The 17,376-nt window shown below is 39.7% G+C and overlaps 2 protein-coding genes across 2 annotated transcripts; both read right to left on the minus strand.

The window, feature by feature from the left end:
• Window positions 1–392: 392 nt before the first annotated feature.
• Window positions 393–5,913, minus strand: minpp1a (multiple inositol-polyphosphate phosphatase 1a). Its single transcript, XM_070916049.1, has 5 exons — window positions 5,584–5,913; window positions 5,309–5,503; window positions 3,813–3,910; window positions 2,863–2,993; window positions 393–1,162 (listed from the first exon to the last, which is right to left on the minus strand). Exons 1-5 carry the CDS (start codon window positions 5,879–5,881, stop codon window positions 784–786), a joined length of 1,101 nt encoding a protein of 366 aa, XP_070772150.1. The 5' UTR covers window positions 5,882–5,913; the 3' UTR covers window positions 393–783.
• A 1,402-nt stretch (window positions 5,914–7,315) lies between these two features.
• LOC139294372 (multiple inositol polyphosphate phosphatase 1-like) lies at window positions 7,316–10,531 on the minus strand. The gene is made up of 5 exons (XM_070916243.1): window positions 10,285–10,531; window positions 10,010–10,204; window positions 9,297–9,394; window positions 8,030–8,160; window positions 7,316–7,746 (listed from the first exon to the last, which is right to left on the minus strand). The coding sequence occupies exons 1-5, from the start codon at window positions 10,499–10,501 to the stop codon at window positions 7,368–7,370; spliced, it is 1,020 nt and encodes a 339-aa protein (XP_070772344.1). The 5' UTR covers window positions 10,502–10,531; the 3' UTR covers window positions 7,316–7,367.
• Window positions 10,532–17,376: the final 6,845 nt, after the last annotated feature.

The following is a 17,376-nucleotide window of genomic DNA, read 5'->3' on the forward strand; positions in this document are numbered from 1 at the left end:
TGCTTTACACAGAACACTGTTATAATCCAACAGGAACAACTTTTGGATTGCCAAATGGTGAAAGGGCATTTGGCAAGTGCTTATCTTTTCTTTTTGATAGTCATGCAGTTCTACATGATGGAAATCCATTAATAAATGGGTTTCTCATGGTCTAATAAGCCATCAAGTCTACAGTTGTAAGTGTAAGTCATCAATAATTTTTTAAGAACTGATCTGTAATGAATTAGTAAATGATTCATTAACCCATTAGTTGCAATTTATACACTCTGTATAAAGGGTGCCTTAATAGAAAGTGTATCCAAAAGACTGACAGTAGGGTTGATGTGTTGATGAATGTTTCAGTGCTTCTTGAAAAACAGGAAACAACAAAATGACGTAGAACATATAACATATAAAATGTGTACACTGCAAAAATAAAGTCTTTATTTCCTGCTCTGAGTTGTGCAATAATGGAAATAAACCATGAGAAAATAAGCAATATAGCAGTAGTAATACTGTAGTGGTACAGGTGAACTTGAAATTAATTTCCTAGGCTGGGATCATAGGATGTTTCAAAGACATAAACTTTTCTTAGGCATAAGACAAAGGGAGAATGTGCTTCCATGTTGCTTCATTGAAATAAAAAGCCAGGTCAAACAGCAATATGTTCATTGTTTACATACGAGAAGCATTCAGACTAAGATGCTCCCAATAGGATCACAATTCTCACTCCATCTTGCAAATGAAACACAATAAAGCCACTACAATGCCTTCTTTTGCAGAATCTACCCCGTCTACCTAAACTTAAGCAGGTTGCTTGAACAGCTGACACTCAGTTTCAAAGTCACAGCCTTGGAGCAGTTCCCTGTAGTGTTCTCTGACGTCTTGATAGAGCGGCATGGAGGCCCGCTGGTCGTTCAAACCGGGGAAAGTCACGGGCTTCTCATTGAGCAGTGGCTGCAGTCTCAGGTCGCCTCCGCCGCAGTCGTATAGCACCAGGAGTAAGTTAGCTGCATAGGGTAACGTGTGGCTGGTGCGGAAGGAGCGTTTGGCCTGTGTGGCGTAGTTGGTGGAGGTCAGGGTATCGTTGTCCTTTGAGAAGCCCAGGAGGGTCAGCAGTGGCAGCAGTGTCTCTGCATGGCCGACCTGGACTGTCACGGCTTCAGTCACCTGCTGGCCTGACCTGACATACAGAACATACAACATCAGTTTAAAACAATGTCAAGTGTCAAAGTAAATTATCCAGATTACATCATCAAGTTTTCATATTATATCAAATACAAGTCTGGAAAACATCCACACAAGTGTCAATTCAGCCTGATACTGAACCAATCGGCACATTTCTATTATTATAACTATTAACCTATAACTAGGTTGCCAGTTATTTTTTAAATCAGTGTTGATAAAACATCTTACGTTTGAGGGCATGACATTTGACTCTGAGCTTTTTTTCCCCAGACAATTTGTTGACTGAATAATAATAATAATTGAATAATTGATGGATTAATCGGTAATGAAAATAATCATTGCAACCTTAGTAGATGTCACATGAAACATGTCTATTTCTGGCCTCACATTTTTTCAGAAACTTGAGTCTAAGCGTAATCTTTTCTACAGCCTACTTAAATTGACATTGTAAATTGACCGTAATCAGGGAAGCGAAATTGTGGGCTGTTGTTGTTGTCTCTTGTGTGTTTTGTTTACAATTCCAATTGTATTAAAACTGCATCTGCATGAAACTTGTACAAAGTAATGTCTGAGTTGTTAGACAAGTGACTACACCACTCTTATTGTTCTGCGGAGGGACAAATTTTAGGTCTGCATACCAGTAACGAAGGGATATGGCAAATATCTAACCAGATACTTAAAAACATATAGGAAAGCAATGCCTCTTGCCAAGAGCTCCAGCAAAACAACACAAACATGACACAGACACACTTAATGAGAAATCTCACAACACACAATAGCAGTAACACTTGTAAAATATCAAGAGAATTTGTTAATTATTTGTTGTTAGAGAAAGGACACTGTGTTCTGTGTGTGTGTGTCTAGCACAGCATGCTCTTGTCTAGTTTAACAAGTTATTACTTGTTCTCTATGCATTCCTTACTTGTGCCACAGTGTGCTCTTGCATATTTACTCTTTCATACAGTTAAGATTTGTGATATTTGCCAATGTCCTGGGAACCAATGGGGGCCTCGGACTTGGGTTAGCCTCCAGGGCCAGCAGAGCTTTGGTAATGGCCCCGTTGGCCCTGTCAGTACCAGTTCTTGTCACCACTGATAGACACAGACATTAATGTGTATGTAATGGCATAAGGGCTGCAACTAACTCATTTGCATCGTAGATTAATCTTGCAGTTACTCTCTCTGCAAATCGTTTAGTCTATGAAATGTCAGACAATAGTAAAAAATGTCCATTACATGTTCCCGCAGGTGAGGGGGAGGTCTCCAAGGGTCAAAAACCCAAAATATTCACTTTACAGTCATATCAAACAGAAAAAGTGCAAATCTTCAAATTGGAGAAGCTGGAAACAGTGAATGTTTGGTCCTGTTGCTTGATAAATGACTTAAAATATTATTTATCAAAATTGTTGGCAATTAATTGTCTGTCATTGTCTGTTGATTATCGATGAATCAATCATCATTTCAGTCCTACTTGTTAATTAATTGAAATAGAGACGTGCAGTCCCCAACAAATGCCTAGCGATTTTTACGTCTTTAGTAGGAACGAATACTGACAGGGCTGAGAGCCAAAGACAGGGTAAGGATGTCAGAAAGACTGACATGGACTAACGCATTCTTGGTTTTGATCTTTTCATGGGATTTGTGCACAGTAAGAAAAACACAGAGTAATACCTCCCTCCATTTAGGATTTACTCACTTGGTCTCGCCGGTGGCTTTGTCCAATCGACTGAACACATCATGGAAGAGAATGCAGCTCGACTTGCTGTTAATATCGTGACCATAAGCTCTTTTCCAGAATTGCTTTAGGTCATTTGCGTACTCCATAACCTGTTGGTACAGATAATTAACATAATTACTAGTCTGGATGGGGAGTGGGCTTTATATGAAGACCAAAAAAAACCAAAAAACAGCAATCAGTCTTTTGTTATGTGAGGTAACATATCAGGCTACCTTAGGTCAGCTTGTAACGCAAGACACAAAACACTCTTTGTGACTCTATGTCTCAATACTTACCTACTTGTTTCCAAAACAAGAAGTAGGTAAGGCACGAGTCTTTCTCTAACTTGGCCTTCCAAACGTTTCTTCTCTTTTTATTTACTGTATTCATTTGTTTATTATAAATTTATGAGACAGTACAGATTACATAGGAAGAAGTAAAGCAATGGATGTAATATGTGGCATCTAGGTGAAGTTAATTTGCAGCTCCCTGTGTGGGTTAGATTTTCAAATTCAGGTTTAAAAGCAAACAAATAGATTAAACATTCAATATTTTTCCTGACTAAAGTGTCTTTGGGGACATTGTTCCTCGCATGATTTGATGGTCTAAGACTGATGTGGTGTTGGGTACTTTGTGTTTCTAGTGATACATTTTAACAAAGTTTTAGCAAATCATCTACTCCTACAGACAAACTACATGTGATACAAAAAGGCCCGTAACTTTAACTTCACACAGTCTACAAGTGAAGAGAAAACACAAATTTGCTGCCAAAGATGTAGCATCTGAAATCCAGGGCAGTTTTGACAACGTGTCTACTTGTGTGGGAAAACATCATATTTAGACTAACTTAAAACCCTTTACTGACCCATAAACATCTTAATTAACATACATAATTAAATCTACAATCATTAAATAGCTGAGGCCCGTACCTGTGCATCAACCTCATCGAACAGCTGGCACCAGGGGGAGTTCACGGTCTTGATGGCAAACTCATAAGCACACAAGTAAAACGCGGCTTCTGCCATATCTGCAGGGGAAAGGTGGCAATAAAACGTTAATAAGTAGTGAAGAAGTGACCCAATTTATCCAAAAACTTACACATCATGGTGTGCCATTGCACCAATTTGAGGCCTGAGACTCTTTTTAAAGGCCACAGATAAAGTCAGCTCAGTCTAGTGGAGCTTCAATACTTTCAAATTAGAAAACAGCTCCACCTACTGTGCAAATACTGTGAAATATGACCCAATACTGACTACTGACTTTACCTCAACTAATACTTTAGTGACTACTCATTTTTGTGCTTACAATGTCATTAGATGCATTTAAGTAGGTTTACTGGCTAACACTTTATTTTAGGGGGCCAATAGTTTCCTATAGTATCCTGGAAAGGAACTGAAATGTATCTGTGAATTCATTGGGAGGCTCCTAGAAAATACTGTGTAATGTAGTATTAATTATTGGGAAAATGGAGACATTAATCAATTGGGACACGCTCAATTAATTATTTCCAATTAATTGTAACCTTTTAGTCAGTGCACAGCAGGTCAACTGAACATCCAAAAATGTGGGATTTGAATAATGAATGGTTTTAAATGGGGCAGTTTTTGAGGAAAATCCTCTGAAAATCAGCAACTTGTATAAAGTCAATGCATTTAACTAAAATATAAAAAATACTCAAGAACGTTGAATAAAAAGTGACCATTTACTTGCTTGGAATATGGGACTAATACACTCGATGGGGACAGAAACAACTCTTGCCAGTAAGTAACAGACCCAGGATCCATATTGAGTCTTATTCATCCACTTAAGAAACTTAGTGTGTGGGATGAGCACACATCGTAACTTACAATAAAGGTAAATAAATCAGAGTAACATTCACACAGCACACTCAATAACCAAGAAAAGATTGTCCTTACACAAATCTGACCATCTCCAGATGGTGGAATGTAACTAAGTAGTAAATTTACTCAATACTGTACTTAAGTACAGGTTTGAGATACTATTAATTTTATGCTACTTTCTTCTCCAACTCCACTACATTTATTTGACAACTATAGTTATTTTGAAGAACATGAGGAACAGAGTTTATAAAATAAAATATTGGTACAGACCAACTACAACAGTAAATGTTAATGACACAATGCATTAGTGATAATAATTTAATAAAATAACATATATGGTTATAGCACAAAAGCTGTATTACAAACCAGACAAAATGGGCAACTTTTTCTAGGCCCTAAAAGTCACAGGTTAATTTGATCATTTGTAAATTTGTTTGGGAAATTGCACCAAAAACATCAACTGGGTCCCACATTGGGGCCCAGTGTCAAAATCTAGTTTTAACACCTTTATCATTTAAGTTTGTCTTGTGCTCACATGGTGTATCCAGTATAGAGTATTTTATTTTACTTCCTCCACCACTGACCAGCTGTGATGTTGTTGTACGGGACTCTGAGGCGGTCTGCGATCTTCTCCGTGACCCTCCTCATCTCTGGTCCCTCCTTGAACTTGTCCACCTCTGACAGAGCTGAGGGGTTGTTATCAACCTCCTGCACAAACCTGGTGCACTGGTCAAAAAACCTCATGAGAGCATCATTCACTGCATGGTCAAACTCCTTATCTGGGTAGAAAGAAAGAGAACAGATTATAGTGAAAGTGATGAATAATGAGTAATAATGTGTCATGTCATTATGGTCATACCTGTGATGGCCCACAGCTCTGTCAGTCCTGCCTTGAAGGACAGTGTGCTGTTGACACACCTGTGCTTTGAGCTGGTTATGAATTTAAAGAATCCACCTCGGAGCTTCTCCTCTGAAATCAGAGAGGGGAACAGCTTTGACAGCCTGACGGCCAGATGCCTGTGATCGTTCACACCTTTCTGGACGAGTCGGCCGTCCATGTCCTCATTGTACCACATCGTCCACTGGGTCTGGATCTCACGCAGCCAGCTCTCTTTACCCGAGGCGCTGCTCTTCACCAGCTCGTACAGCTTCTGCATCTTCTTCACGTTTTTGGTCGTCGGGTACCTCGTGCCGTGCCTTATTATGGCCGTCGCGTGAATTTCGCGACATTGTGCAGATGGAGGCTGTAAAATCGATCTGTTTACAGCGAGTATGTCCTCTATGAGGTACGGGTTCACTTCCTCGTACCTCCCTTTCGTGCTGAAATATTTGGCGATGGCTGGGATGTTTGGGTTGTTCTCAGGCTTCACATCGTTCCGAAAACAGCAGCAAAGCACAGTAATGGTGGTGAAATAAACTACAATGATATTCCATAAAGTAAAAGGCATGATGCAGCCTGGTTGCTTGTACGTATGTCCCCGCATGCACCCCCCCCCCCACCTACCAGACCCAGAACAGGGTGACGTGGTCCATGTGGGACTGACCAACCAATCCGGTACACGGAGGATTAACTTACTTCAACTGACACTGAGGTTACGTAATAGACTGTAATGGACATTGACCACTTTTAATCACATCACTGCTTGTGTTTATGTACATTTCAGATCTAAAGGGGCCTTTACAACGTCCTGTGGCGCTGGGTGATTTAAACCAATACCGCCATGTAAAATACTCCATTACAAGTAAAAGACCTGCATTCAAAGTCCTATTGAAAGTAGAAGTACAGTCGGGGCCCCTCCAAAGTATTACAAGGTAAATCTAAGGGGCTGTGAGGTGATTAATGGGAGAGGAAAGAAGAAAAAGTTCTGCTATACAAATTAGAATTTGATTTTATCACTCGTTGTTAATTTTTGCTGTTTTGTGTGAAATATTGGATCATTTTACCTCTTACAGTTATTTCAATGAGAAGGTGTAGCTGTCTTCCTTTTAATCAGTGCCTAAAGATTACTCTGGCAGTCTACTACTGCATATTTTCCGGTCATTTGTTGCTGTATATTAATTGCTGTATAATAAAAGTGAGTTCTATTTCAGTAGGTACCTAAATACATTTTACAAGTCACTTTTCTGGCCTAAAATCTGGATTTAATCAATATTTAGGTTGTGAGTCAACCCACTGGTAAAAACTCAAAGTTGTTCCTTATTTAAAAAATCTAGATACTGTTGCATACATATTGATATAAACTACATTTTTTTTCCAGCCACATTGAAACATCTTTAACAGTTCAAAAGTGAATTCATTTTTGAAAGTTATTATTATTAATAACTGATTAAACCATTTTCTATATTATAATTCTTTCTCTTGATTTACTATGGAAAGAAACAAAAAAACAACAGCACATTTAGTCATATCTCAATCTTTAATTCAGTGCTTCACAAAACACGTTAATGCTTCCTGGAATGTTGATTACAGTAAGCAGCAAAGTGTTCAATGTAAGACAGCCATAATTAACATTTCCAAAGCAGAACATTTAGAAAGATGCTTATTCACATTACACTTTCATGATGGGAGCATATTGTTGTGACTGAACACAATAAAGCCACTACTATGCCTTCTTTTGCAGAATCTACCCCGTCTACCTAAACTTAAGCAGGTTGCTTGAACAGCTGACACTCAGTTTCAAAGTCACAGCCTTGGAGCAGTTCCCTGTAGTGTTCTCTGACGTCTTGATAGAGCGGCATGGAGGCCCGCTGGTCGGTCAAACCGGGGAAAGTCACGGGCTTCTCATTGAGCAGTGGCTGCAGTCTCAGGTCGCCTCCGCCGCAGTCGTATAGCACCAGGAGTAAGTTAGCTGCATAGGGTAACGTGTGGCTGGTGCGGAAGGAGCGTTTGGCCTGTGTGGCGTAGTTGGTGGAGGTCAGGGTGTCGTTGTCCTTGAAGAAGCCCAGGAGGGTCAGCAGTGGCAGCAGGGTGTCTGCATGGCCGACCTGGACTGTCACGGCTTCAGTCACCTGCTGGCCTGACCTGACATACAGGACAGGAATTTAACAAAGCTTCTGCTGTAACACTGAAGGAGTGCATTTCATAAGCGTTCAGTTTAAATGTCTATATTTGTAACTTTAAGATAGAACACAGACTAGTCTTAGAGTACCTAACCTTTGACAACAGTAAAACAACCGAGATTGGGGGAGAAGCAGATAAAACCAATGATACCAGTGATTATTGAATCTATTCCACTTGAAGGTTTTCATTAAAGTATTCAGCAAGTACATTCATATGGTGTGCAGGTCATTTAAAGTTCCCTCACTTGGTCTCGCTGGCTGCTTTGTCCAGTCGACTGAACACATCATGGAAAAGAATGCAGCTCGACTTGCTGTTAATATCATGACCGTAGCCTCTTTTCCAGAATTCCCTCAGGTCACTTACATACTCCATCACCTGTTGGTGCAGAGCGTTCAAAGGTAGCCTGTATGTGGGTGAGCTTTAGACTTTAAAAGGAACAATATCCCAAGATAGCAATCTGTTCGTTTTGAGTGTGAGGTCAGCTTGTAACACAAGACACAAAACGCTCTTTCTCTACGGTTCTCTGTGAATGAATGGTGTGAGAGAAGGTAATGCATGTATACTCTTCCTGGAACAAGCCACCGAAGTTAATATTCATATTCCTCCTCCCTTTCCTAGAAACAAGCAACAGGATATCCAGATGATTTGTCTAATGTTGAGGGTGCTGAGTGCCTCTGACCCAGTTTAAATAGAGCTGTTTGTTTGCTTTGTCCTGTTTGTGTTGGATTCAATAATTGGTTGAGTATCTGTACATTCCTGTGCCCCTGGTTGACCTAAGTGGTCCTCTGGTAGGCCCAAGTGGCTCTCTAGAGGTGCTCATCTGCCACTTTGCTGTGACCTTATGGCCAAATAATATAATCCTTACACTAACCCTGTGCTTCTTTTTACCCTATCCCTGTATAGTCCAATGAGACTTGCTTGTGATACATTTGAACAATACTTGCTTATGTAGGAAAACATCCTGTTCTACACTTTGTGATAAAGAGCTCTATAAATAAATGAACTTGAGACGGGGAAATAACAAATTTGCTGCCAGAGTTGCAGAGTATAGACATTTTGGAATGTAGCGCTGTTTCAGCAGTGTCACAGTAGACATTTCAACATGTCACAGCAGGAAAAGCACAGGTGAAAATGATCAAATTAATGATGGATGAATTCCATTCAGCTGCTTCAGTTTATGGGTCCTGGTACTGTGCATGCTGGCTCACTGTCACACTGACATGGCTTACTGGAACACTCTAATAGAGCAGAGCCATAGTTAATGTTATTAGTAACACCTGTGCTTTTTCTACTCGGCCTGTGAAAAAGGCCTATTGTGCAGGGAAACATCCCCTTTGTTCTCACTGTAATAAACTCCATAAATAAATTAACTTGCAGTTCAGGTTTTTGACCCGCAAATATCTCCTGGCTGATTGTAATCAGCCTCATAAACATCATAGCTGAGTTGAGGGAAGCATTTGATGCTGCTGCGACATTAAATCTACACACAGTTGACCACTAATCGCTCCTACTTTCGCATCTTCCTCGTCAAAGAGCTGACACCAGGGGGAGTTCACCGCCTTGATTGCAAATTCATAAGCGCACAAGTAAAATGCAGCCTCAGTCGTATCTGCAAGAGAGGATGCAGGTTGGAACAAAATGTTTAGTGGTGAAATTACACATGAAATGCAGCCATATAAAAATCTATGATTTACTCAAAATAAACTATAAAGCACTTGGAGAGCGCATACTTCCACTACAAGCACCAAAAACTATACTATCTACTAACACTACAGTTGCTCAGAAAGTACTTTGTCTGGTATGCATTGCTTTCTTAATTACTGCACTTTTTCAAAGCCTCTGACACCTAATTCAAGGCCATAAATGACAAGATTCACTACAACCTGGTGCAGAGGCCTCACTACTTCCAAATTAGAAAACAGCTCCACCCAGTGGATGTAGGATAGCTGATATACAGTATCTTATCAATATGCACTGCGTCTATGGTCTGTTACAGACTGTGACACAGATGTACTATGCTTGGATTAACTGATAATGTACTCATTTCATAGCTGTAATATACCTGGGACACATACTATATAGTCTTGATCAGTCAGTTAAGAAACCCTGTGCATGGGACCAGTGAGAGCACAGATCCTTGGGAGTTATGATAAAGGCTAAATACTTTAGAGCACATGCAGAGAACACACTCAGCGTAAAAAGGTAGTGTTTCTGCAGATATAACCGAGTGTGATGAGACTGTGTGGGACTCCAAGACGGTCTGCGATCTTCTTTGTGACCCTCCTCATCTCTGGTCCCTCCTTGAACTTGTTCACTTCGACCACTGCTGAGGGGTTGTTATCAACCTCCTGCACAAACCTGGTGCACTGGTCAAAAAACCTCATGAGAGCATCATTCACTGCATGGTCAAACTCCTTATCTGGGTAGAAAGAAAGAGAACAGATTATAGTGAAAGTGATGAATAATGAATAATAATGTGTCATGTCATTATGGTCATACCTGTGATGGCCCACAGCTCTGTCAGTCCTGCCTTGAAGGACAGTGTGCTGTTGACACACCTGTGCTTTGAGCTGGTTATGAATTTAAAGAATCCACCTCGGAGCTTCTCCTCTGAAATCAGAGAGGGGAACAGCTTTGACAGCCTGACGGCCAGATGCCTGTGATCGTTCACACCTTTCTGGACGAGTCGGCCGTCCATGTCCTCATTGTACCACATCGTCCACTGGGTCTGGATCTCACGCAGCCAGCTCTCTTCACCTGAGGCATTGTGCAGGACGATGTTGTAGAGCTGCTGCATCTCCTTGATGTTTTTGGTTGTCGGGTATCTTGTGCCGTGTCTTATTATGGCAGTCAGGTGAATTTCTTGACATTGTGCAGATGGAAGCTGTAAAATTGATCTGTTTACAGCGAGTATGTCCTCTATGAGATACGGGTTCACTTCTTCATACCTCCCTTTTGTGTTGAAATATCTGGCGATGGCTGGTATGTCCAGATTGTCCTCGGGATTCACATAATTAAGTAAACAGCAGGAGATGATGAGGAAATGAAAGACGGCGGATTTCAGCATGATGCATCCAAGAAGAGGCTTGAAAAGCAGCTGTCCCCAAAACTTCTCCAAACCCAAAACATCTGTGTGACGCTATCAAAAATGGGACTGAGCATAGTCCAGTCCAGTTTGTTTACCCCTATTTCCTCACAGCAGCACGTCCTAAAATGTAAAGTAAACACATAGTTGTTTTATAAGCCCTTTCTTACCACAACTACCCAGGTATATCATAATACTCACAGCTCTAGTAGTTTCACTTCAACAGCTTTCAGCTCTTGGCAGGGTCACATTTGAGATCTGTTTCGCCTCATTCATTCCCCTAAGAAGAAGGTGGAACAGCTGACTGAATGATGCTTAGATTTTAGTCTCACTTGTCGGCCAGTTATATTTCAGTCACGAGATACTGTTTAGTAGTATTTCAGTCTCATAGGTGCATTTCACTTTAGTGTATTTTTAATTGTTGCTCTACAGCCTTACACTTCATTTAACTCATAATATTCTGCCCATTTTAATACTTAGACCATATTATATAGCACTTGCATATTAACATGTATTTAGTTGTTTCATGTTACTAAATGTCAAGATGACATTTAGAAATTTGTACAGGAGCTCCACAAGTGCAAGACCCATATCTGTAGATTTTGACATCACATATAATTAAATTCTTGCAGGGACTGAAAATGAACTAGTCTAATTTAAATGTCAACTTGAAATTTGATGTCTATACCTGCAATATGTCATAAACTGTTAAACATGGCACACATAGATATTAACATACAATGCTAATATCACAGGCATTCAGATATCAATAACTAAGAAAAGCTTGTATTTTCTTTCATTCAAAAACATTTTTTTCAATAATCACTGATTGTTTAACCAGTGTCCCATTCAATTCTACTAGTTATCATGATTCATTAATTACTACTGTAGTACCTATTATTTGATATTCCAGTTTTCAGTTTTGGTTAAGTCTGCACAGGAAAATCTGGCAATACAGTGCAGACATGACGTGCTGGTTGGACACAAGAGCAGCTTCAGTGGGAGACTCATTCCTCCCAAATGCACAACGGAGCGCCACAGGAAATCATTCCTGCCTGTGGCCATCAAACTGTTCAACTTCTCCCTCTGAGTGTCACTGACACAAGAAGAGACAAGAAAGAGACTGGAAACCTGGACCTACTTCACCTGTTCATATGTGCCAGTGCAATACATATATGTCATACATAACAGTGCAATACATACACACACACACACACACACACACACACACACACATATATGTATATATATATATATATATATATATATATATATATATATATATATATATATACATACATATACACATATATATATATATATACATGCATATACATTGTTATTGTATATATTTTTGACTTTTATTTTCACTTAAATACTGTAAATGTGTATATTTTTATCTTTATTTTCTATTTTGTACATACTTTAGCTCTAAATTTATGCTACTTTCTAATCTTGAATGGGCGCACCGGTGCTGTACAATTTCCCCCCGGGGATCAATAAAGTATTTCTGATTCTGATTCTGATTCTGACTCATTAGTGTCCTACAGGAGGGTCCTGCCATGCAGTGGCCAGTCCATGCAAAACCTTAATAAACAACAGAATCTAAAAGTAAATTCTGAAGAGAAGTGGGAGCTGGTGAAGTGGGAGCTGGTGAAGGGAATTGAGTGCTGGGATCATTTGGTCTGTTTTCCTGAAGCCAACCAAAAACAAAGCTGGTTCAAATCTGGACAAAGCTCATATTCTACTGTTAAAAGAATGTTTTTATTAAACTTGAGTGCTGAATCAAAAATAATGCAAGAATTTTGGAGTAGGATTTTTAAAATAAAAGTCATGGTTGTAAAGATTTTTATGACTTGTCAGGGCCTAGAACAAGAATTTCTGTTTTTTATATTAGTAGGAGTCGCAGTAGTGCAATCATACTTTACACAGAAAAGAGGCTATTTCAAATTAAACTGATTACGTCCAAAGAGATGAATACAACGGATCAACTGTTGATCCATGCAGGAGTCATGTATCAGTTAAAGCTGATAAGGATGTAAAGTCACCTATAGAGACAGTGAATCCTCTGTCAGACAAAACAGAAGAAAATGTACTCAGTGGGTATCCGAGATATGCCAACTCAATTATCCTATTTTATCAAGCAGTATAAGCTGATCAGTGGTATCACAAGCAGCGTGAATGAAAAGCAGAATTAGTGCAAGTATGTATTTAAATGTCAAGTGCAGCTTTGGTGTTTTGCTTGTAAAGTTCTGACTGAAAACTTCAAATCAGAAATGTTTTGTTATGCTACTACCACTACCCTACTCAATTCAATATAATCTTTATAAACAGTGGAATTGTATCATGATGATTTGATCATGTGTTATTGTTTCAAAAGAACCAGAATGTCCTGCTTTACACTTATTGACAGTTTTATCTTCCTTGATTGCATAAAATGTATTATTTTATGTGACATTTTTTATGAACCATATTGCTGCCCGACCCATTACATCACCCATTTTTTCCTTATTTCTCCTCCTGAAATTTGGTAAAGCCATCACAACAGAAATATACAGTGTACTTTCATGTTAGTTTTCCGATCTAATTCGCTAAATAATCAGTACACTGAAACTTTATTTTTGGTGTGATTACAGTAATCCCCCCCCCCACACATTTTTTTTGTTGTACCACTATATTTTCAAAGCATAGTACAAGTTCAAAAACTGTGCGTGTGTCAATTTTGAAATCTTTGGCGAACTCAAACCTTCACCAATAGATGGCCTCAGATGAGTGAGTGGGGTTGGGTTGTGCTGTTCCAACGCTGCATTTTCTGCGTAGTTGTCACTGTTGCGATTACTGTGCCCCGATTTCAGAGTTCCAATACGTAAATATGTCTCGTCGCGCATTACTTTGCTAAATAAGATCAAAGACTTGTGCTATGAGAGTGCAGTTTTATCGTAGTGTTTTTGTGTTTGGAAATAAAGTGTGTTGCTGCGACCCATCACACCTTATTCCGTCTTTTGTCGTATGTGCACTGAAGTACCGAGCAAAATATTCCTGATGGTACTTTAAGGCAGCACGGATGACGGCATGAAGGAACTCCCCGCTTCTCCAGCGTCAACCGCCTATCCATGAAAACACCGGACAGGCTCACACAGTGATTCGTACCACATTGCGGTCATACCCGCTACAATTTGAAGAGAAGTCCCTCAACATTTCGAGGACAAGGTAATTACACCACACACACACCCTTACTACTCTTTTCTCACATATCCTTTCTACTCTTTTGTCGACAGCAGACCTACCTAACCGCGGAGCCCTCAACGTGAGGTTTGTTAGTTAACACTCTGGCTCCAAGTGGTGGCAAGGCAACTGTTAGTTAATGTGTTATACTGTAACACAAACTCTGAGTTAAACACCGTGGTATTTTAACATAACGTTAAACTGCGTACTCCCTATGCGCTAGTTGACATACCACTACTTAACGTTGTATGTATAGCCCAACGTAACGTTAGCTAACTAATGCTGCTCACTGGCCTTGTGTTGAAACATTTTATCAGTTGACTAAAAAACACTTCCCGTTATCGTTAAGCCCGATTCAACGGGATTGGCAGAGAAGCTACACTCAGTTCGCGCTGTGCTCATTTTAACCCGAGCTAAATATTGAGCATGTTAATATTGTATTTGTAATTATACAAATGAACACGTTACAGTCGTGAAATCCACGATAATGTAGCTAACAGTTATCCCAAAATCGCGCTAGGAATACACGACCCCAGTGTAGGCTGTATTTTAGCTAGCGCGCTAGCTAGCTAAAACACTGAAGACGCCAGTTTGCCTATCTATTTTTAGGTGGTCAGGCTATAAGCTCTTAAGCCAAACTATACAGTGGCTGCCGAGGCCTTAGTGTGAATGAAAGCAGTGTTTGTAGCACGATAAACACCTGTGTCAGCCATGATTTTCATGTAAGGCTATCTCACAGGTGTGCCTACTAACGTTATGGTGGCTGTGAATCGCCGAATATTTTCTCCGCGGATCTCTTTCTCTCTAAATATTAACCTAGAGTATTAAGTCAAACATTTGTTTTTGCTCTGCGTCTCTTGGCAGTGATACATTTGCCTCATTTATTCGCCTTAAAACAGGGCGGAACAGGCGACCTGATTCAGCACTGTTTTCCACAAAGTCTTGTAGACACGTCTCTTCCCTTTTTGGGAAGGGGGGGGGGGGGGTTGATCACAGATGTGTTTGAACAGTTGTTGTCGTTGGAAAAAGACACTTCTGCTCCGTTAGCATGCTGTGTATGATCGCTAACCCAACATCCGCTAAGGCCACAGTAAAACTCCCTGGAAAGACAGATGAGCCAACAGAGACAGTGATCGAAATAAACAGGGAGATTTCTGTGAAGCAGGAACTGGTGAGAAAGCAACTTTTCACAGACATAAACAATGTGACTGCAGTGAGTGTCAAGGGGGCAAAATGTTAGAGTCAATGGGGTTTATTGTTGGCACTGCATCCATCCCGGCTGCAGTTTGGCCTCATTGCTAAAGCAAAGCATGTCAGACTATCAACTAGTGGAAACAATGAGTTTTCTGTAGGCACAGCCTTGGAAAACAGTCTCAGCTGACAGTCAAACGTATTGCCTAATAGTAGCTTGGATCATCAACTTCCTCTGGCATGGAAAAAGTGCTTTCATGTCACTGTTTTCTTGTTTAACTTGGAATTAAACAAATGTGTATGTTTTTCAAACTCTTGATGGACTACACACTCTCCTGCTTCTCTTGGTTGGTTACGTTCATAGGCTGCAGATTACTTGATTACATTAGAGTGAGATGTAATTTTTATGAATGAAAACCACAAAGCTTAACTGGATATGACTCAGATGATCAGAGCTTCTGATATAATATGCTTTAGCTAACCTATATTAGCATCCCTCTTAGTGATGTTTGCACTTCTATGTTAGTGTCAGCTTGTGCAAATGTCTGATCTGGATTTTCTTTTAAGCAGAGAGAGAGAGAGAGGGAGAAATGGAGAGCACCAGGAAATTAGGAGAGACACAGATATCAACAGGACAGGATGAGGAAGACAGATGAGACTTGTACAGCAACTCGAGGAGAGAGAGAGAGCAACACGTGAGAGGAGATGGAGAGAGATAACGGGGAAGAATGAGTGTACACATTACAGATTTTTAGTTTATGCACTCCAGTGTTTCCCACAGGATTTTGTGAGACTGTGGTAGGTGTAGGGGGTTCTGGGGGAATGCTCCCCGGAAGAAATTTTTGTATATTGTAGAGCCACAACGATTAGTGGATTAACTGATGAGTCAATTGAAAGAAAATTAATTGGCAACTTTTTTGATAATCGATTCTTAAATGTAAGGATTTGCTGCTTTTCTTTGTCATTTGATAGTAAATTTAGAGTTTTGGGGTTTTGGACTGTTGGACAAAAGAAGCAATTTAAAAACATATTTTTTCACATTTTAAAGACTAAATGTAAAAATAATCGTCAGATTAATTGATAATGAAAATAATCGTTAGTTGCAGCCCTGTTACATTTTAGAATTAAATGCATAAATCTGGGGCACTTTGAGAGCAAAATTAAGAGGCTAGATAGCACATAGAACCATATATGTGACCTGGTGGCACCACACAGTAATCTGCTCCTGTTATATGCGCCACAGTTTAAAGCTCCATTAGTATATTGTATTATTTATATAACTCTTGTATTATTTATATAACTTATCTGCTGTTACATTCCCATTTGCACTAATGTATATTCTGTATGTTTTTAATGGTGTGCTGTGTTATGTGCATTGTATGTACCTTTGCTGTATTTTGGTAGAAGCCAAAGACACATTTCCACAGAGGTGGACAATAAAGTCAATAGCCCGTCACATACAGCCTGTTCAAGGCGGGAGTGTTGCACCGTTATTCCACCTCACCGTTCGGTATAAAACGTACAACTACTGAATTGGGGGACATTGTTGTTCGGCCATTGAGTGGATGTTGTAACAGAGACGAATTGACGTCTGTGTAAAATGGGGGAGCTGGCAACACAACAGCAGTGTTATAACATCTTTTTTGTGTCTTTTACAAAATAGACTTTGTGGCAGAACAGTTGTGTTGGATTGCATTAGACTGTACAGGTGTATCTAATAAACTGGCCACTGAGTATATATTGGACCATTTGCCTCTTTGTGTCCATTACAAAGATTAATATTATGTGTTTTGTTTTGTATTCTTTAACTATCCCCTTTATGATGTAAACTTAGCTTACTTAGCCTCAAGGTAAATTTTAAGTGGAGCCAAAATGATACACGTCACTGCCAAGTCAAACAAAGTTTGCATTACCTGCCTATGTTTGTTAGCCTGACAAAGCCTGAAGAAGATCTCTGTGGGATCAAAACATTGCTCCATTAATACATCGTTATTCATACAGGGTGTAGATCCCTGGCAAATTACCATTTATTTAGTTGTATCAGTTTGTTTTTAAACGGGTTACTGGTCAAAACAGCTTCAGATACCTAA

The sequence above is a fragment of the Enoplosus armatus genome, chromosome 12, assembly GCF_043641665.1.
Source record: "Enoplosus armatus isolate fEnoArm2 chromosome 12, fEnoArm2.hap1, whole genome shotgun sequence".
Taxonomy (NCBI): domain Eukaryota; kingdom Metazoa; phylum Chordata; class Actinopteri; order Centrarchiformes; family Enoplosidae; genus Enoplosus; species Enoplosus armatus.

Excerpts from the sequence above, each read along its gene's own strand:
- minpp1a (XM_070916049.1), bottom strand. The coding sequence starts at position 5,881 with ATGCAGAAGCTGTACGAGCTGGTGAAGAGCAGCGCCTCGGGTAAAGAG. Across the intron at positions 2,994-3,812 it reads TCGATGAGGTTGATGCACAG|GTTATGGAGTACGCAAATGA; the intron begins GTACGGGCCTCA and ends CTGTACCAACAG. Across the intron at positions 1,163-2,862 it reads AAAGCCACCGGCGAGACCAA|GTCAGGCCAGCAGGTGACTG; the intron begins GTGAGTAAATCC and ends TCTGTATGTCAG.
- LOC139294372 (XM_070916243.1), bottom strand. The coding sequence starts at position 10,501 with ATGTGGTACAATGAGGACATGGACGGCCGACTCGTCCAGAAAGGTGTG. Across the intron at positions 8,161-9,296 it reads TTGACGAGGAAGATGCGAAA|GTGATGGAGTATGTAAGTGA; the intron begins GTAGGAGCGATT and ends CTGCACCAACAG. Across the intron at positions 7,747-8,029 it reads AAAGCAGCCAGCGAGACCAA|GTCAGGCCAGCAGGTGACTG; the intron begins GTGAGGGAACTT and ends CCTGTATGTCAG.